At 40.0% G+C, this 22,579-nt stretch overlaps 1 protein-coding gene across 1 annotated transcript; it reads right to left on the minus strand.

Annotated features, from left to right (window-relative positions):
• Nucleotides 1–8,604: 8,604 nt before the first annotated feature.
• Nucleotides 8,605–20,533, minus strand: LOC127002434 (ubiquitin-conjugating enzyme E2 E1-like). Its single transcript, XM_050868395.1, has 5 exons — nucleotides 20,383–20,533; nucleotides 17,020–17,274; nucleotides 15,869–16,052; nucleotides 12,943–13,090; nucleotides 8,605–12,192 (listed from the first exon to the last, which is right to left on the minus strand). The coding sequence occupies exons 2-5, from the start codon at nucleotides 17,262–17,264 to the stop codon at nucleotides 12,095–12,097; spliced, it is 675 nt and encodes a 224-aa protein (XP_050724352.1). The 5' UTR covers nucleotides 17,265–17,274; nucleotides 20,383–20,533; the 3' UTR covers nucleotides 8,605–12,094.
• Between the last annotated feature and the right edge of the window lie 2,046 nt (nucleotides 20,534–22,579).

The raw sequence follows: 22,579 nt of genomic DNA on the forward strand, positions 1-22,579 counted from the left end.
CTCAGGGCGCCACTTCACACCTTTATGCATAATGCTTTCTGTGCGTGCTGTAGACTTTCAATGCAATGGTTCAGCACTCACACAACATTGCTAAAAACAACACAGTCATTCCCGTGAGGGTGGGGGGACAGGGAGCCACAGAGAGGAGGTGAAGGGGAAGTGGGGTCAGAGTTCAGTAACTGGGAGTAAGGAAGGGAGCAGGGAGGGCTGTCGAGACGTCTTGTGTTGTATGATGACGCTGATGTAACACTTGTAGGTTAAAAAATGTTGCATTGTGCACGATAATGAGAGCTGATTTCCACTGTTTAGACTATACTGCTCTGTACTAACGATATTTTGTTCGCCGAGAATTATAAAATAAAAATCTCAAATTATGTGGACTACTATGAGCCGCTCTAGAATATTTATCTATCTATCTATCTATCTATCTATCTATCTATCTATCTATCTATCTATCTATCTATCTATCTATCTATCTCTATATATATATATATATATATATATATATATATATATATATATATATATATATATATATATATATATATATATATATATCTATATATATATATATATATATATATATATATATATATATATATATATATATATGCTGACTTTTTTCTCTTTCCTCTTACAAAAGCAAGGTGCTTTATATCGTATTAACAACATCATTGCACTAGGCAGAAAAGATCACATATTGTACTAAATCAGATCTGAGACACCAGCTTGTCTCTAATAACTGAATCTTAGGCCAGAATTCAGAAAGCATAAGGAGCGGGAAGTACAGAAAGGAAAAGTCAAGAGGCACAGGACCATGCAAAATTGGTTGAGTCGAGGGCGGAAGCTCAAGGCTCAGGCTGCCAAGAGTACACCCGTAACAATGGACTCCAGTTCCTGTCTTCGAATTCCCTAAACGGTTTCAGTTATAGTACAATATTAGCGGGGTTGTCAAGTAAAAGACCACCATCACTAGCTCAACAACCGCTCTCCGCCTTCATCTATCACTGGGTATTGTTACTTTACTTCCTGCTTCCTTGCCACCGCCCAAGGGAAGAGCTGTGCCCCTGTGAACCGTCATGGCCAAGAATCACCGGATCGTGTGGCAGGACAGCGGCGGATACTCTCTGTGACTGGCGACACAACTATCGTGAGCGACAAGCAAAGAGACGAGGACGAAGGCGTAGGAAAGGCGTAAGGATCGGCGGTATGATGATGGGTGTTGTGCACAGTATCATGAATGCTTATCATCTTTATAAGCATCAGAGAAACGAAATGTGCAATGTGTAATGTATTAACGGTGATTTAACGCGAAAGTGTTGTTCTCATACGCATATATTTTTATGGGAAAGGGAAACGCTGGAAGCTATTAATAGAGAATAACTATAATTCATTATTATTCTAAATAAATTATTATACTTTAGGTTACATACCTATCTACATACATATATAAATACATACACACATAGTACATAATTATATACATACATACATACATGCATGCATACACCAACATACACACATACATACAAAGTCAGGGTCACGTGGTGATATGAAATTTCCTCCAAATAGAAAAGGCCACTGCAAGCAGCATCTGCACCCCCCCTTCACCCCCCCCCCCTTCCTCCTCCTCTTCCTCCTCGCTTTTATTTTTCTTCACTTTCATTCTTTTCCTCCCTTCCGCTAACATAGATTTTTATCAATCCATTTATCTATCCACCTTTCCACCAATCAAGCAATCAAAATATCTATCCATTTATATACTTGTATATTTTCATTTATCTAGTTGTTCATATACCTACCAGCATGTATTCTCGACTATACACACACACACACACACACACACACACACCTTCCTCTTCCCCTCCATTCTCTCCCCTTGTAATCAATTCCATGGTCAGCTCAAAGCGTTTTCTTTTCTTTTTTACCACGTTCCTATGTCAAATTTCCTTAGATAACATAGCATGCTTCCTCCTCTCCTTTCTTCACCCCTTTTCTAATCCTTTTTTTCCCACTTTCTTTACCTTACAATGCACAATGAAATATATAGGCAACATTAACTAAGCTATCCAACATCGTAACTCTCTTCTATCTTCCTTTTCCTTTTCCAACATCCTCTCCGTGAATTCAATCCCATTTTTTTTTTTTTTTACTCACGTCTTCATTTTTTTTCGTATCCTTCCATTTCCTCTCTCCATGTCCTGGTTTCCTTCTCTTCATTCCTCTTGTTCCCTGCCTCCACCACAAAATTTCCCCTTTCATGCCACTCCCTTTCCTTCCCTTCCGTCCGTCCCCTTCCCACATACCTCCACATCCCTATTCTAGCCTTGCGGGTGATAATGGGCGGCGTGAGTGAGCGAGAGGCGACAGACACCCAAAACGGAACTTCTGTACGACGAGAGAAGGACGAGTGTGTGCCTAGTGGGTGGGGCGCGGTTTCGTTTGCCTTGTGTGAAGCTATCTTTAACTCTCTCTCTCTCTCTCTCTCTCTCTCTCTCTCTCTCTCTCTCTCTCTCTCTCTCTCTCTCTCTCTCTTCATTAGGATTATTTTAAGTTGTGGTACTAATCGCTATCTGCTTTTATACCTGTATGAACCTAGTAACCAATATAGGTATAATTTTGGTTAGATTGGGTTACACCTGGTTTAGCATAGCAAGGACGTATGTGTGTGTGTGTGTGTGTGTGTGTGTGTGTGTGTGTGTGTGTAAAGGAAGACCGCGAAAGGGAAAGGGAAAGGCAAAGAAAAGGGAAAGTGAGATATACAGACGGAAGCAGTAACGGTACGCAGCCACATAGTGAAGGAACGGAAGGACATCAGAAGGGAAAGAGACAGGGGGGAGGAAAACGAAGCAAGGCAAGAAGAGAAGTTGGATGAATGGAGGGAGGGAGGGAGGGAGGAAAGCAACGGAAACGAGCAAGGCATCCATCATCCCATCCCACCCATTAACACATTACGTCAGTCTTTCATTCCTCACTCCATGCAGACTTTCCATTTCACTCCAATCATCTTTCCCTCCTCCCCCACACACCCCTTACCGCCCCGCATCCACACCCTAACCCAGAACCTTGGTGATATGAGTGGCCTCCCAGCACCCCCTAACTCTCCCACCCCCTGAGCAGCACACAAATCACCACCAGCACCACCTTACGCTAACCTATTATTACCCGCCCACTCAACACGCCCCTGCTCCCACACCTCCAATTAGGGCCGACAGCTGGTTTCCTTTTTAGTGCATGTGGATTGCTTTATGGTGTTATTATGGAGCGTGACAGTTTTTTTGCTTCCTTACATAAAAGTGGTTTGCTGAACACTAAATAAAGCTAACGTAGTAATTATAATGTTGATGTGAATATACACGTGTTTTATTTGTGGGTGTGGATTATATTGCTGGTTTATTCACACACACACACACACACACACACCTTCACCTCATGTGGCCTCTGCGTGAAAGCAATTAGACATAAGCACCATTAGCTGCACTTATAAAAAATTAACTCACGTAAAAATAAAAATAAATCATCAGTCATGAATGTACGAGCACCAACCAACCAAGGCTACATTCTTCACCCTCCCCCCCTCCCCCCCCCTTCACAACACTTCCTCTCCCTCCATATTCCACACTTCCCTCCCCTCCCTACACTTCTTATTTTGATCTTCCATATTTCCCCAACTTCCCTACACATTCTCCCTCTTCATTCACATTTTTCTCTCTTCATTCTCTCTTTTTGTACACTTCCTCTCTCACCATTTCCTCCCCATCCCCGTCTTTCCATCCTCCCCCTTTCGCGCCCCACCCACCCACACTCCCCGCAGGCGTTGGGTGTGGAGGGGAAGAGATCGACAAGACCTTCAGCCGCAACTCAATGTGTTCAGTGACCTTACACCACGCGTCACGGTGTTCACGGAAAAAAAAAAGAAAAAAAAAAGAAAGAAAGAAAACAAATAAATATAAAAGTGGGATGTGGAATAAATTGCTAGTGGATCTGATTGCTGCTTGTCTTTTCGTCCCTTCTTTCTAGCTTTTCCGGATAGTAGTGTTTGAAAATTGAGCGTTTCCCTGATTATTTTCATAATTTCGACGTTTAAGGAAATTTAGTGGCTCCCAGGTTTCTCTAATTCAGAACTGATGCAAATATTATATGATCGGTACCTAATGCTAAGTGAAGAAAATGTATTAGCTGTATATTACAAGTCATATATGAAGTTATAATAGTATGTGCACGATATTAAATAAAGTCCTTCCCCGTCTGGAATGGGAAAACAAACAAGGTCATCAAGAATAACACACACACACACACACACACACACACACACACACATTATAAGCGGCGTGCGAGCAACGTTCACATTTTCCAAGCCACCCACAAAGCTTTAGGCGCCACACACGCCCTACAAGCCCAACACAACCAATCGTATAACGATAGCACTGCCTCACTCATCGTGTGGATGACAAAGATCTACATACATTTCTTACATTGGCGGATCCAGGGCCCCCCCCCCTCAAGGTCATGAGCGGATACCTGAAAACTAGGAACAGGACTGCCGAGAATGGCGAACCGGTAATGCTAATGCCCCTTCTACCGGCAAAAATCCTGGCATCAGGCCCCCCAAGAAAACTTTTTTCCAGGATCCGCGCCTGAATTCTTACGACAACCAGTTGCACAGCAGCAAAAGTGAGAACTTTTCCCTACATATTCCGTTATCTAAACTCATTAATTACAAAAAATACAAAACAAAACAAAAAATAACTATTATATACATACCTGATGCAGTTGTGATGAAGAGGAAGGCACAGCTGTCCGCCAAGTCTTCGAGGCAGCTCTCAAGGTTCTTCTAATATTTTTTTCCTTGGTGTAAAATAAAACGTTGACTCAATAGACCGTATTGACTACGTACAGAGATGGAGTATTATCCGTATTCAGTATTCGTACTCGAATACATACAAATACCGTATTTGGTATTATTTCTTATTTGTATTCTAATAATTATTGATAGAAATCAAAGTATTCTCATTCGCATTTGAATACAAGGGAAAAGTATTCGTATTCTGCGAATATATATAATCTGACAAATACTTCAAAATTTATTTTCAGAAATAACAGCCGTTATTTTTTACAACTCCAGCCTTCTGGGCGGACGTGTAATCATCGTGTACAGGTTCATGAGCTCATTTTACTGTTGCATAACTTTAGAACACTGCTGTACCTAGTTACGTCAAGAAGGTATTTTTCAATGAAAAGTATTCATGGATGTATTCATGAATACGTTCAACAAGTATTCTTATTTGTATTAGAATTAAAACCATGTCAGTGCATTCGAATTCGCATTCGTATTCGTTGGAATTTAAAGTATTCGTAATCGAATACACAACTCTTGTATTCACTCCATCCTTGAACATAACATAACCTAACAAAACCACAAACAGTTACCATACGTTTTGACTCAGACAAATCATATAATCTTCCTTACTAAATGACACTTTCTATAAAAAATAATGAGTTCTTCCTTAGTTAATTTATGCCGCAATTTGCCACCTATCGAACCGCGAAGTTACTATACGCCTGTACTCAGAAAAATCATAAATGCTTCCTCAGTAATGAAACCTATGTACTAACAAAGGGTGTGACCTTTCTTGGTTAACTTATGCTATAAGTTTCTGGTTACCTTGTATTTGAAGATACCCTAAACGGTTTAGGCTAAACCTTCCAGTGGTTCCCAACCTTTTTTTCAGGCGACCACAATCATGCACCTCTAGACATAACCGCGACCATACTAGTTTAGTTGTATATGTGTTATTATAACATAATAACACCATGTTTGATATTTTGAGTTCTTGGCGACCCCAGAAAAAGCGCTTGGCGACCCCACTCGGGATCGAGACCCCAGGGTCGGGAAAGGGGGTTCTAGACAGTTCTCCGGGTGACCGAATGTAGCGCTGCGTGTATAGTCAATACGGTCTAATGATTTCACTTTAGTTTATCTCTTGGAGACAAATCAAAAGTGGCAACAAGAGATTTGAATAGGATAACATTATATCCTTTGCAGTAAAGACTGTGTAGTCTGTTCTCGGGGCAGCGTGGATACATTGTTACTTCTTGCCAGATAATTACGGTGTCCACAGCATTGTACAGAAGCACTACGCGTGGTTTCAAAAAATGGCTCGCGACGCTACAATCACATCAGGCAACGTCAGATTCTCACTTACCTCTCCGCCGCGCGGGGCTGGTGGTGGTGATGGTCGCTGCCGCCTCTGAAGTTCCTCGAGACATCACATTTTTCCTTTCTTTTCTCTCTTTTTCCGTTGTCAGTTACCGAGTTACCTATATATTGTGTACACTTTATTCTACATTTCACTGTTTTTCACGTTAATTTCAGTATTTAAATAGTCTACACTTTCTTCGTCTTCCTTAGGTCATTATCACAGACTTGTAGCTTCCACCACTCAGCACGACATCACTAGTTCACTACCACACTTGTTATCCTTTACCTCTTTCCCTTTAATTTATTTTCATATTAGATATATATTGTCTTTTCTTGTCCTTAGTTTTACTCTTCCTTATATTATTATCACAGACGTGGCTACCATCACTCGCGAAATCATTACTACACTCATCATCTTTCCTTTTTCCTTTGTTTTCTTTTAACATCGTCTTTTTCTTGTTCTTTTTTCCGCTTTACCAAACACGCATAGCTACCACCACACTGCACAAAATTATTACCACACTTGTTATCCTTTATTTTTATTTGATTTTTTCTTTTCCTTTTATTTTCTGCTCACAATATTTTTTTTTGGGGGGGGGATTATTTCTTTGATTTACATTAACGCAAGCATCACTGTCCATCACCGCCATCACGATCACAGTCGCACAAATCACTGCACTTACGTACCTGAGAAAAGAAACCGAATATTAACAAACTTGTACATAATATGACATCCAAAATGCCGTTTGTGTCCACTAATTTTCATCCCCATCAGCAGGGTTAAGACTACATTTTGACTGACAAAATAAAGATGGCCTATTACTTTCTAACATCATAACTCATTACATAAAATAATTCAAGGAAAAGGCTGAAAGGCAAATGTTTGTCATGCAACCGAACCTAAGTTCACCAAAACGAGAGAGAGAGAGAGAGAGAGAGAGGCTACTGAGCATGAGCGGCCCAGCAGATCGTCCCGGATTAGTATGCCTTTTCCGTGTATGCAATGACGCCGAGTAAATTGCCCTAAGGCCTAAACAATGGATACATCATGGCTGTGGCTAGTTTAGTGTGTCGTGCTGTCCTTGGCCGTGAACAAGAGGCATGGACTCGACTGGTGCAGAGCTCATCAGTGCAGCACCCCACGACCCCGGCGGCTTCCATGAGTAGCCTAATGCCGGAGCAGTTCTGATTTTCTGAACCCAAAGAAATAAAATATGAGAACGAGAGGACCCAACATATTTTCTCGGCTCTACTGAACGACACACTAAACTTGCCACATTCAATAAGTCTGCAGTGCTCAAGAAATATTCATCAATCCACTCCGCGTCACTGTACACACGAAAAATGGCCGCCTCGCCTGGGTAGCTGCCGCACATGCGCGAACAGCTGATTTTGGCCTCTTTGTGGTTCGAGATAACTTCGTTTCACTACACTGGGACGGATGCATCCAACTTGTAGCGGTAAATCAGGTGTGCAAGAAGGGGCGGAAAAGGGTAGGGTAATGGAGGGGTTTCCTAAATCATAATATAGATAACTCGAGGGGGGGCACCTTTGACACGAGTGTGGGTAACATGGACACGCCTGCCCAAAGATCAACCAACCATGTGAGTGTATGGATCTGACGAAGCCCAGCTTGCTCCACCTCACGGGAAGGAATATTTTTTGAGACAACCAGACATAAGAACGTAAGGAGTCTGTAAGAGGCCGGTTGGCCTATACAAGGCAGATTCAACACCTGGCGGGCAACATGACACCACTTGCACCCACGCCTCGACCTGCAAGTAATACTCACTTTAAGGCCCATGGTGCCGTGACCTCGGCCAGGACGGGTTCACAGGATACCACACACAGGAACACCTCCCACGGGCCCAGCGGCTGACTGTTCGTGTTTACTGTGACGTCATGGAGCCGAAGACAAGTGCCTCGCGCAATCCTTCCCTTTAAACTATTTACAGTGGTCATAAATCTACTCATTGAAACACCCACAACCTCTAAGAAAGCCTTTTCCAATGTGGGTGCGTCAGCCCCAATATGTCAAAACTAGTGTCATATTAATGTTTTTATAGGTTATCGTGGGTGCAGCAGAATGCATAATTTACTCGAACTCCTTGTGCTTTATCACTTTCAATTTATCCCAAATTAATTCATGTGATAGTTGGTTTATTATCTGGTACCTATTTAAACTAATGTTCATTGCCAGACACAAGCCTGTCAGGGGCAACCTGTATCAATAATTTTGGCTTCATGCAGGAAAGGGTACATGGAATTGTAAGAATTAGTAATGCATACTAGATAATTATCATTTACCAAAACAATGATTATTCAATTCCATTCATTACAAAGGATCAGCACCTTGTAAATACCCTATGCTTTCAAATGCCCAGGAGAAAGGAGGTATTACATTCATTACATGTTTTATTTGGAACTAAGATTAGACCAATACACAGCACTATCTGCAGGTTGCCCAGCAGCCAGGTCCAAATGAATCAGGGTGAGTCAATGCCTGGTGTGTACATAGGCCCTCCCACAACATAGGGATTACATGGCAGGCAACCTGTATACATCAAATCCATGCAAATTATCAAAATAGTTTTGAAAATTGGCAACTAAGTATGAGAACCTATGGGGAACCCAATGATCACTGCATGCCTGAACTCAAAATAACTTTTTAATGCTCGGAAATATTAAAGTACAATTCTCTGCAACACTTCATTTATTTACAAGTGGTGTTGCTCAAAAACAAAAATGTACAAAACCCACAATTATATTGAAGATTATGATTTATCATGAACATTCAACATCACTAATCTCACATAAACTTTAACTTCTTCAGCAGTCAGAGAGACTGGCTGGCTGTGCAAAAATACATCCTCTTAGGTGTCACATCAGAAAAATAAAGTGTAAAAGGCCTCTCAGCTTAGATTTTGCTTCTCAAAATGCAGTATGGTAACATTTTGTATTTCAATGGGCTATCAGTTATTTATGATGTAATGAAAACTAATGGATGAGTATCAGGCAAAGTTCAAATGCAGAATAGGATTGAAGTAGTGCAAACAAGAAAAAAAATTGAATACTGATACATCCACATATCCTAACCCATTTTGTGGGAGGGCCTATCTTTAGTTTCCCAACCAAGAGAGCTTAAACACAACTAGAGGAATGTCATAATCTGAAAATGATGTTAAATGTCTTATGTAAACTCTGATGGTATGGCAGAGTTTTCCTTCTGTACAAAATGGAAATTATGAAAAGTTTTAGCTTACTTAAGCTACCTTACAAGAAATAAAGCCCACTGAGATACTTTTCTACAGTATGAAAGTGTCAATACTGTTTTGAAACATTCAATATATTTCATCAGTTACCAAAATAATGACTATAATACCTGCAACAGCAGTAACATCAAATTAAATATAGAATTCCCCATGTAAATACACACTTGCTACACTACATTAGTATTTCCCTACACAGCACCAGAGGTCAATAAATATTAATACTTGTGTATTGGTCTGCTCAAAATACAAACAAATTTCTCGAGTAGATATGGGAGTACAGGTTGCATCCTCTTAAGTCCATCACATCGATTCAAAGACTATAATGTGACCTCTCTTACCCACCACAAAATTATCTGCTCACACCTTGTCTGTAATTCATTCTCCTTTCAGGCCCCCTGTCATCCTGAACACGGACAAGCCTCACATTATTTCCGTTCTTTTGGCAGGTAATACCATTACAGCTATTGCTTACTCTGCTTGACACACCATATAGATTACAAGTCATTGTGTATGTTCTACTCTATAGTAATAATCATAGGAAAAAAATATATTTATATTCCATGAATATTGCATGCCTGTCTGGTCTCCCACACTGCTCACTATTTCTGTACACCAGCACCATCAGTCTCTGTGGCCAGCAAGGTGCAAGAGTCTGTATATGAGGAGTAAGTCAGCCTTCTCTTTGCAAACCATAAAAGTTCATACGCAGGAAGATATGCCAACCAAGAGTTTTCTTATCGCGAGGAAAGAAGTTCATTACAGCATCCATTATTCAACACAAGATGCTCATATATGCTACACCTTGTCAGTACTTGTGCACTTCCAGTAACACAGTGTAAGCTAAATGTCTACACAAGATACATAATGGCAAATAATGAGGTATTGTTGCATGACAAATGGGACGCAACTTAAGTTCTCCAGTTGACAAAGCACAAAAAAGAAAAAAAAAAAAGCTGAACTTTTTTGGCTGTTACATCACTGAGCAACTTAAAAAGTACATTTAAGTGAAGGAATTCTAAAGATTTACATTTTCAAATTCACTTATACTCATTGCAAACTCACAGCCTGAGAAAATTCAGTGATGTCATGCTTTGTGGCTGAAGCACAGAAGAGTCCAAATGATGAAAACAAAATTTGGATTAGGAAACCTTGTTATTATCAGTTTTACAATTAAAGATGTAATGACTTACAACTAAACCTACACTTAATGACAATTCTTATTTTCAGGACTTTACAAACCTAAATATGCATGAAAATTAAATGTAGCAATGCCTTATGGTGCCTTTCAATACACATTCAAATGACTACAGTTTGAATATGAAATAACAAGATGAACCTAATTCACACAATGGTTGAGATTATGAAGTGTCAGAAGCCCTAGTGATGAATAATCCATCCTCAATAAAAAAAATAATAAATAAAAACTTTCCAAGTCTTCTTATAATAGAAGTTTTCTGGACATTATGGTAACAGTGTATTAAAACTTGGTACCAGTATACTTCCTCAGCCCTAAATAGGATGAATGGATATGTCTTTCCGTCACTAAGATATACGAACATAATGCATTCCACCACCACAGCAAGAAAGTAAATTGCAAAACTGTAATTAAATCAATGTCTCACAGCTTTGCAAATAACTTTCATGTCCCTCAAAATGATTTTTGGAAAAAGAAAACCTCTTATCTTTTCAAAGACGTAAATGTCACAACCTTGTGGAGGCAGCACTGACCCCGCACACTACTAGGGAAGCAGATGTGCTATCTCACAACATAATGGTCACTGTACACTACATCAAATTGAGGGACAGCATTAGCAGCTTCACAGTATTGCGAGGAAAGTGCTGTTGGAAGAGCATCAACTTCATTACACTGACTGCAGCAGCATTTCTCTTTCTCTCTTGAACCATCAAAAGCACTTTGCTTCTTCAGAGTATTTTGAAGGGAATTATGCTTACCTTTTTCACTGTACAGAGTGTTTACTCCCTCATAACACTGTGGAGTGTATTAACAAAAAAATGTTAAGACAATAACTCAATCAAAAAACAAATTTTGAAAGGAAGTAGCTTAGCACTCTATTCATAATGGGGTGATGACATTCCCTCCAAGCACTATGAACAATATAAGTGCTTTGGTTACACAGTAAAAACACACAGTAGATAACACTGCAATTAGACTAGTAGCACTGTTACATAAAAAAAGACAAGTATTTGCTAGAGGCAGCTGTGTGGAGAGTTGAGATGGAGAGGGTGCACTGCCACTAAAAAGAGTAGTGCCCAAAATATCAGTTATAAGTCATTAGTAATAACCAAGGAGAAACGATAACAGCAGAGGTATCGGAAACACTGAAAACTTGAATCCATTAATCTCGTAAAAATATAAACAAAACAGAAGTGAGCTTTACAAAGCGTGGAAATCTTGAAAATGAGGTAATGAATGATGATCACAAACTTTTCCACCATGCCAGATAAACCTTAGCAATGTCATCAAAATTTTAGTACATCGATAAGATAAATACTTCAACACAAACCACACAATTTTGACATTCACCTAATGCGGAGTCCAAGACATGCTGGCATGGTGCAAAAGATGTCTTAATACCCTGTTGACACTAGACACATGTGATCACGTAGCATAGCGTTTGGTCCAGAGCCGGGCAATTCTATCATGTTCTTCCCGATTCTGAAGGAACTGTGTGGCAATGCTCCCTACCAGTGGATCAGCTGGAAAAGAAAAATCCCATGAGAATTAAAAACTTACAGAATGCACTGATTATGTTTAATAATATAGATAAGTGAATTTATGTATTATGGTCTTTCAAAATCAATACGTATATTATATAAAAAATGGAAGATATTGAATATTCCAAGACCCTAGTAATGAGACATTATTAGAAGAGAACTTCATGATAAAGTAAAAAGGGAAGATAGACAAGTGGGAAGCCAATGTACACATTTATTAACCCTTTCCATCCATGACGCAGACGTCGGCGTCACAGTATGGAAAGGGTCAAGAGGAAATGGAAGAGGATTAATCCTCTTCTAAACCTCTCAATCCTCCTCTAAATTCCTCTTAATCTTCTTCCATTTCCTCTTAATAGGTTTGGAAGAGGATTAAGAGGTTTAGAAGAGGACTAACCCTTTCCATACGATGACACTGTCGGACGCCGACGTTGGCGTCGCCGGAGTGAAAGGGTTAAGCATGAGAAAAGTGTGCAATAGTCAAGATCCCCTAAAAAAGTTGACTTATTTTATAAGAACAAGATTATGAGTGAAATCATGGAATTTCATTACTTTAGCTTGCATTAGATTTTCACATGAAGTTTCCTACCACAGAAAAAAGTTATTGTAAAGATAAATTTAAACATGTACACAAAATGTAAAGACAAAGAAATATGTTTGTTTGTTTTCTTTCTTAACTAGACAGGCTCTATATGAAGAATTATATACAACATGTGTTCTTCATGCACTTACCAGGATTGCAGTCAGTCAGTAAGGAGCAAATTGATAGGAGAACTTTTGAAATGGTTAGCGCAGGTGACCAGTTGTCCTTGAGGATGTCCAAGCATATTACTCCTTGAGAGTTTATGTTGCAGTGGTAGATGCGGGTCCGGAACGTGACCTTGAGAAAGAACAAACAACATTTTAACCGAGGAGAAATACAGTGTCATCACCAAGTGCTGAAACATGTGAGAATGTCTGGAGAAAAAGGCATGAGCTGTTTTTTTTCTTTTTCTGAAAAACAAATCCTGAAATCCTTGTTCCTCCATCACAACAAAATCCCTGCACACATAAACCCACATTGCTGCTGATTTGTAGCTTTTGCATCAAAGTGGACAATTGTGTTTCAGAAGCCTCCGTACTTGCCTGACCTGACCCAAACAGACTTAAAAATTTCCAAAACTAAAAAATAACATGAATGGGAAGAGATTCAGCATAGCTGAAAATATTAGTGTCAAGTGGGGTGTATCGTGACAACTTGGGGGGGGGGGATTGAGACGGTCAATATTGCGAAGTTGTTTGATTCAACATGCTCTTCCTGTTGTGCTCATTAGACACTCCTAGGCTATAACTACAAACATTCTATTTACAACTTTTCAGTGAGAAGTTGTTAAAAGCATGTAAAATCCATTCTCCCTAAGGGTAGGATTTTTTACCCCCGCAAAATTTTGTGCAAAACCAATAGTTATGGTAAATTTACTCTCCTGAAATTATTTGAGATTTTAGATGCATTATTTTTTTGCATGTTGATTGTTAAATAGTTCAGGTTTAATATGAATTAAACATAAATAAAATGTCTTTAATATGTTCCTAGGAAATTTGGAAAGATTTACCCTGAGGAAGAGAAATACTATGTAGTAACCTACGTATGATAGGAAGGCATACATAGGAAGAGTTCTAAAAGTTGGGAAAACCAGTGTAACAATTAAATTCTTAGAAAGATGAGCAATCAGTACGACTGGCGCAAACATGTGTAGGTTTGTTTGAATTGATCTTAATTCATTCAGATATCAAGTAAATTCAACAACAAGTAAGAGGATGTTCGTTTATTTACCATATAAAACAGTTTTTACATGTCTCAACTCACCCCATTTTTCTTGACTGAATCAAAGTTACTTTTTTGTTTTTGTAAAAAATAAATAAAAAGTCTTAACACTTGCACACAAATTGGTCACTTACCCCTCCGTACTCATCTTGAAAATAAACGGCTTCACTCTTATGGTTTAGAGTACAGAACCATATAAGGAAAAAATCTCTCAATTCACCCCACTCGACACTAACAGGAAAATGATTTTACATCAACAACATCAAAGGATACCACAAAATTAAACTTTTCTTATGATCCTGACCCACTGCCAAAGGGTGCGGCACAACATTCTGCCATCTATAAATGCTGGCTTCAATACCTCTTCCTGCGCCACCCCACTAGTGCTTTCTATGATACGAAAAAAACATAGTTCACTGCTACCTATTGTTTTTTATTCATTTTATTGCACTAGGTATGTACTGGAGTGACTTCAGCTGAAGCTGTGTGCGACCAGTTTCGTAGATTTTTTAGTTCCACAGCTTGTAGCACAGTTATTGATCATCCTAAAAGGTGAATTTTCTCTTGCCATGAGGCTTTGTAATTGCACTTTATCATATACTTTGTACAAAAAAATATTTGAAGAATAAAAAAAATAAAAAATGGAAGTTACCCAACATGTCAAGTGTACACTGTCCTTAATAAAATTTATTGAAAAACTTTCAGGATAAAATCCTTTGTTTAACTTTATAACATAGCTGAATAAATTTAGATTCAGACTAATAATACTGCAGAAAAATGAACCCAACAGGCAAGTCCAAGACTGGTGTGGGTTGGTTGGCAGGCCTAATCTATGGCCAGCTAATAGGTGCACCTAACATCACAAAATGTGGGGTACAAACTTGGCAGAGGGACTGTTTTGGGGGGGGCCATTGGAGGTAATGGGCTAAAGAGTAGCCTATCCGGACATTTTGTTTTTATTTATTATTTAATGATCCATAAGACATCTTAGAGTTAAATCAAAGTATGTGTTCATTCATACACACACTGGTAATATTTCTGTGGTATCTGATTCACTTATTTGAGTGAAATTCTATTGTGATAAAGTCACAAATTCGTGTCACTCGTAAAAATGAAACAAGTAATGTAAGTTTTGCCACCATGAAATATACACAAATAGATATATATGAAAGCTCACAGTCACAATAATTGACATCACCTGCTTTGCACAGTAAAAATATGCTATTTAAGGTATGTGATACCCTCAAAATGGTGTGCGCATTGCCTCGGGCCTCGGGGATACAGACTCAACGTTGCCAGATTGTCGTACTCAGCCACTTATATTTCCCGACTTCCTATTCCCAAACTGTCTTCTGGGCTCCAATAATGAAACTCATTTAAAGTTATCATTAAAAGAGTTAGATCCTGATGTTTGTTGGCAATAGTTAGGCGTCAGAAACTGGTAAATACTATGCTCCGAGTACGATAATCTGGCAATAGTGGATATACGCATTTTCATATTATTGTTCTGTTGTTTATTCAATGTTATGTTCAAGAAAGTGAATACTTTTAATTTTAGTTAGTTTTTGGTTATAAGGATTCTTTACAAAATACAATTATAACATTACCGCCTTTAACTTAGGAAACGTCCTGAATCCTGGATCGGCTATGGTGATGTTAGGTGCACCTATATTGGCCCACTGACTGAGCAGCATCCCCCACCATCCCTCTACCATGACACTGTCACCTAACTCATGGTGACACTTAATTTCTTTTCTTTAAGTATTTCTTTTCATGACAGCCAAAGCCATCATTGATACACGAAAGGGTTAATGATCTTCCATCATCAAGATACTCATCTCAACACATCCATACCTTAGGGGGCTTGAAGGGATATTCCGCAGAGAAGTGGATATCAAGGAAGAACACTCCTCCCTCGTACACAGATCCTGGAGGTCCAAGGATGGTGGAGACCCACTCATACAGGTTGTCTCCCTTGGGCCCTGCACTGCAGTTAGGAGGTGGATCCAGTGTAATCTCTGCCAGCTCTTTCTGTATCCTGTGAAACAAAAAATGAAAATATATATTTATGAATAACTTAGCTTTTGGGTTTGGATGCATTACTCTATTGATAGAAAGGGGATCCATGTTCTTTGCCACCCTTGTTTCACTCTTTCATTGGCAATATTTTTGGGAAGCAAAAAAAATCCCCTTTTTTCAATAATGTATGCTTTTTATTCATAATTTTGGCTTATTAGACATTCTTTTGAAATCCTGCACCATGGATGATATGTAACCACACAAACTCAGCATCAACACACTATTTAATCACTTAAGATAGATATTTTAGTAATAAGTGGTACTTTTTTCCATATTTAAAAAAAATCTTCATTACACATCACATATTGTCATGAGTCTTTGATACAATAAACCCTCGCTTTAACGAACCAACTGGAGGGCAGGGGGTGACGTTATATCAGAAATTCTGTTACATCCGAGGGATCCAAACTTTTCATATATAACAAATTTTTTTCATTATGTGAGCAGAAAGATCCCAATTTCCAACCACTTCCATATAATGAAGTTTGTTAGTTATATTAGATAAGGTGAGGCATGGAAGGACAAGAGCTGAGGTATTTACAGCCTGGCAGATAAAGCTACACACACATTGCTTGGTCAGCTTTGTTTCCACCGCTGCCAACCAATGTGCACGTACATGTTTGACCTGCCCACCACCAAACCAAACCCAGAATTGTGCAGGATATGCTAATTTTGTTTGGTAAATCCCCACATATTCCAGACTGGTTCAAAAAGTTTGTCAAAGCCAAAATTTGCTATATCGAGGTCCATAAGAGCAAGGGTTTACTGTAACAAAGATATTCTTCTTTTGTCCAGTGGCATATATAACAAATAAAATACAAGCCATAAAATCAGTTAGCAACATAAATAAAAGAAAAATAAGTATCAAAAAATGTGCTAAGAGAGATGCTAAGTAAATAAAAGAAAAGCCCAACACACAGTCTTACCTTTTGGCACTTGTACTGAGTGCTTTGGACATTTTTGGATGGGGAGGACGGGCTTCCGACGCCGCAGAGGATCCTCCCGAGTTAGACTGTCGCGGACCACTGGAGGAGCTCCGTGCTGCCGGGGCAGGTCCAGTGGAAACAACTGGTGGGGGAGTTGGGGTCTGGGGGCCAGTTGAAACAGGGGGGGCAGGGGGGGGCACGGGGACAGAGTCTGACCCGAGGGCACCAGTAGATGAGGCAGACATCAATCAGTACCTGGAAGAATGTTTAAATTTTAATTTTAATAACAAAAGACACCTTATAACAATAACCCAGTATCCATCCCCAATGATACCTTTAAAAAGTGCAAAAGTGAGACAAAAAGGAGGGTGAAAAAGGTTGAGATTGATGTTATGATTGAAAGAGGAAGGCTTCCTGTAAAAAGAAAGGACACAGGATGGAACTGTCACAGAAAGAGGAAGGGTGAACATGTGACAGGATGTATCCAAACAGGAGCAAGTATGAGCTATTATTAGATAACCACATAAAGATGTGGTCTCAGTGGTGGTAGGCATGTAAGGATGAGGGAATAGCAATGTTATCAAAACTTTATTCATGTGTCAGTCACTGCACTCAGCATTAAGCAGGGTACTTTTTTGCAGAGGAGGCAGTCACAGAAAAAAAAAAGACAGACCAGTCTGCAAAAGTACTGTTCCCAAAAAGTGGACAGGAGATACAAACTGAATGTTCAAAACAGTTGGAGTCAAATACTCCCCTCATGAAAGCATCAGTTATAAGAAGGTGGATATACAAACAATGGCAAGTTGTTACAGTTTACAAGTGAAAGGGATGAGAGAATGAAGATGCTGGTTAACTCTTGGATTACAGACATAAACAACATAGGGGTGAGCTAGAGACACTGTGTGAACAGATTGTAGGAGGGATGGAGGTATGCAGTTTGCAAGTTAAAAAGAACAGTTAGCTTAGTGATAGAAAAGATGCAGCACTGCAGTGGAATTTAAGATAATAACTCCCAAAATAGTGCACTCATCAGCAGGTAGGAAACAGTCAAATGCATATTCAGGGCTTACACTAGGATACTTTCACTAGTCCTGGGGTCCTAAGCACCTGAGCACTATACATGGAGCCCAAATATAAAACCTGAGGGCACCAAGCTTAAATTTAAATGAATTTAATGGGGGCAGATGAGTGGCTTGATGTAAAGTTGCAAAGGTAAGCCTGACAGGTCCTGGTATAAAAAGATATTTTGTAAACAAACATGTGTCCTTTAAACAGATGCAGTTATTACAGTACGCCCTAAATCATTATCGCGCATATTGCACATAAGGCCTCACATTATCACACCCTTGTTGTATTATTGTGATTTTGATACTAACAGATTGATTAGTTTGGTGGCAAGAGAGAAATTGTTTTATAGTTCTTACAATGAATCAGTAGTGCCAATAAAATGTGGTAATCAATCAACTCTCAAATCTCAATTCGAAGTGAACTCTGCCCCTTCATTACAAAGTCCTAGTGTTCTTCATAAATCTGATATACCAGTATGTATACATTCCAAATATGCATCAACCAGTCAATCAACCAACAATTCACAGGGAGCACAACTTCTTATAAAACTACAAAGCCACCTTGTCTATTCCAATACTATACACACAAAAACAAGGGTAGGGCAGGATGTGAAGCAATCACACAGATATTTGCTTCATTATGACAAATCTAAGCACCATGTGGTTTACAGACTGACACATACTTTGTTTTGATGTAAATTTTGTTATTAAACCATTCCCATTTATCTTGGGGTGGAAATAATGTATGAGGACTAGTTCAGTCAATGATCACCTTTGTACCATGCTTACTATGACTGTATCAAAGCAGACATATGATGTTTGACCTTTACATTTCAAAATTAATAACATCCAGTTGTTACTGAGCAACAACCAAAAGGCTGAAAATTTAAACTGAACAATTGGAAAAATGGATAATGAATTTAAATATGAATTTCAACTTATTTTGTATAGCATAATATGTGCTCATAATACTTGGCCTTACCAATAGAGAAAAATCAAGCATGCTGCACCTAATGTAACATTCTGCCAGATTTGTCAACTTCAGACTTAACCAAGACATTCATTGATGAGAAGCATGTTGTTTTTAGTTACAGCCTGGAGAAGGAACAGATAACTTATACCACACCACATGTGGCCCAACAGTGTAGGCTTCTGGTCACTGTTCTTTTGCTCATATATCAGCATAAGAATTTATACAAAACCATGAAAAGGCAAAAAAATAAAAAAATCATTCACTACATAAATCATAACACAGCCACAAAATAAGCTATGCAGGGCAGAATAATGCAAGAATCAGTTCTATAACAACTTGGCAAGTGATATTTACAGGTGGCAGAACAGATAAGTGATAGTGTATCCATAACCACACCTGTTCATCCCATCTACTCCACCTGACTTTGTAATGAACAATGACCAGACCACAAAAGAATGTTTCATACCCAGCAGTACCAGCATGGTCAGTGCAGCACCTCTAATCTACATCACCCTGGCTGGCCCCATTGTTCTGCTGGTGAATTTACTGAATCAGTACATAACTAATTTATCATCCTGTTTCAGTACATAAGAAGTGAATCAGTAAATATGTAAATTTACATTACTTTCAATTTAATCTTTAAATAAGTTTTTTTTTTAGGATAATGCTTCAGTCTCATCACAGACAATAGAACACTGCATCCTTGCCAGGCTATGCTGCTTCTTTTATGTAATATCACTTGATACTGAGTGGCTTAGTGCACAACGTGGCTTGGCACCTGAAACAAGCCCCACCAGGTGCAGGAGCGTCGGCAGCATCCTGTGTCTCCACTCACCCCCTGCCCTGCAACACCCCTGCCGCCCACCCTGCCCCTCAGCGACACCCACGCGGACACCAGGCACCATTCACAAGGATATAAGGCTTCCCATTAACACATCCAGCAATACAACACGAAAACCAACACTATTCTGCTACTCAGGTTGTTACGCATTACACTCTGCTGTCCACTACTATTAGAAACACCCGTGAATTATAATGCATGTCGTAGCTACTCCTCTAACATCCCTGAGTCTCTGATGGCATCCTAAGAGCGACGATCATGGTAGTTACACAAAAATCCTTCATCTTTGGTTAATTCATCCTTCATCTCGCACCAGCTGAGCCCCCGGAGCCTCCCCTCACACAACCCTTCAATCAAACCCTATTTTCCCCGTCCACCCGCAACTCCCCGCCCTTAGCCCCTCACCGCCTTGAAGATGATGCCTTTCCCCACACGCGCACTCACACGACAAGGCAGGGAGGCCCGAGATGCAAGAACTGTACCTAGTTTTCCATGGCTGTGTGTCAGTGTGTCTCCGCCGCCAACGCCGCCGCCCGCTGTTCTCTGTCAGATCCCCCCGTTGCCAGATTATCGTACTCAGAGCCTCGCATCTACCGGTTTCTGAGCCGTAACTATAGCCAGGAAACATGAGGAATTAACTATTTTAACGATAACTACACGTGAAGGCAGTTATTGGGGTCGAGGAGGTAGTTTTGGGGTCGGAAATTGGCAAAAAATAGGAGGCTGAGTACAACAATCTGGCAACGTTTGCTCAGATCAGCTGATCCACGCCGGTCCCCAAGGCTCCTAAAACAACGGAATTCCACTAATCCTCTCCTCTAAATGGCCTTATGGGTGCCCAGTGGAGTCTCCTTTCACTCGAGTAGACGATGTTATTTATTATTATTATTGGTATGGGTGGGTAGAGTTAGGTTTTTGGGTGTTTGGGGTCGCGTGGTGGCGGGAACAGCCCCATGCAGCACACAAAGACGCTGGACCGGGTGAGGCTCCGGCCAGACACCCGCCAAAATACGAACTTCCACCTCGTCATGCTTCTCAAATACTCATCCACCGTGCCTGGGAATTCATATAAACCTGCAGGGGCTTTCCTCACTTGTTTTAATGCAGCCAGGAAAAGAGATACTAACTGAGGTACGCGGGCGAGGCAATCAAAGAATCATTCCTCGGAAGGCTGGATGACCGGGGGAATCAAATGCATGCTTCTCAAATACTCGTTCACCGTGCCTGGGAATTCATATAAACCTGCAGGGGCTTTCCTCACTTGTTTTTATGCAGCCAGGAAAAGAGAAACTAACTGAGGTACGCGGGCGAGGCAATCAAAGAATCATTCCTCGGAGGGCTGGATGACCGGGGAAATCAAATGCATGCTTCTCAAATACTCGTTCACCGTGCCTGGGAATTCATATAAACCTGCAGGGGCTTTCCTCACTTGTTTTAATGCAGCCAGGAAAAGAGATACTAACTGAGGTACGCGGGCGAGGCAATCAAAGAATCATTCCTCGGAGGGCTGGATGACCGGGGGAATCAAATGCATGCTTCTCAAATACTCGTTCACCGTGCCTGGGAATTCATATAAACCTGCAGGGGCTTTTCTCACTTGTTTTTATGCAGCCAGGAAAAGAGATACTAAATGAGGTACGCGGGCGAGGCAATCAAAGAATCATTCCTCGGAGGGCTGGATGACCGGGGGAATCAAATGCATGCTTCTCAAATACTCATCCACCGTGCCTGGGAATTCATATAAACCTGCAGGGGCTTTCCTCACTTGTTTTTATGCAGCCAGGAAAAGAGATACTAACTGAGGTACGCGGGCGAGGCAATCAAAGAATCATTCCTCGGAGGGCTGGATGACCGGGGGAATCAATTCTCTGAAGGGATGTATTTCGTGTTTAAAGCATGGCGAGGGGTTAGTTCACCCTCTCGGTTGTAGATAAGTATGTATAAGGCTTATTTTTCGTCAGATGGAAGCTCCAGTTGATGATATTTCTTTTTCATGAAGGTAAAAGATGCCAGCCATGGAGAGGCCCGCTCGTCACCTGTCGCGGGCAAGGGGGCGTGATGCTCCCCTCTGAACCTCACATTCCAGGTGTGCAGGTGAGCACCCCGTCCATTAGGGTGTACTCAGGAAGTTATAATAGATAAGTAGACTTTGATGCGGTAATACCTTTTAATCAATATGTCTGCCCGTCTGTTTGTCTGTCTATCTGTATCTATCTGTCTGTAAATATATCTTGAGTATTAAAAAAAATATGCATGCATGTGTGTGTTAGTTTTACGCATAACTTGGCTAAAGTGAATAAGTGTATAACTATGTATGTCTACTTTTAACCAAAAAAAAAAAAAAAAAGCTTTCACATCTCATAACGGAAACCTTTTGTAGACTTTTTAGCCGATATCTAGATTTGATTGTATCGAAAATAATACTCTTTGTGATCATAAACAGAGTTCCATTATGAATAGCAATTTCCATGTAGTTTACCTCCATTCATCAGTAAACTCAGCCGTCAAAGAACTTATCAAATCAATTAACCACTCGCTCAATTAATATATCAATCATCCCGGCAGTCATTCAGCCAATTAGACTTTCAGGTAAATTAGGTCGGTTACCACATCATCGATTTAAACAGTTACACTTATGTTTGATAATAGAGGAAATAGGGAAGAGAGTATGGTGCGGGC

This window comes from Eriocheir sinensis, chromosome 2 (genome assembly GCF_024679095.1).
Source record: "Eriocheir sinensis breed Jianghai 21 chromosome 2, ASM2467909v1, whole genome shotgun sequence".
NCBI classification, from domain to species: domain Eukaryota; kingdom Metazoa; phylum Arthropoda; class Malacostraca; order Decapoda; family Varunidae; genus Eriocheir; species Eriocheir sinensis.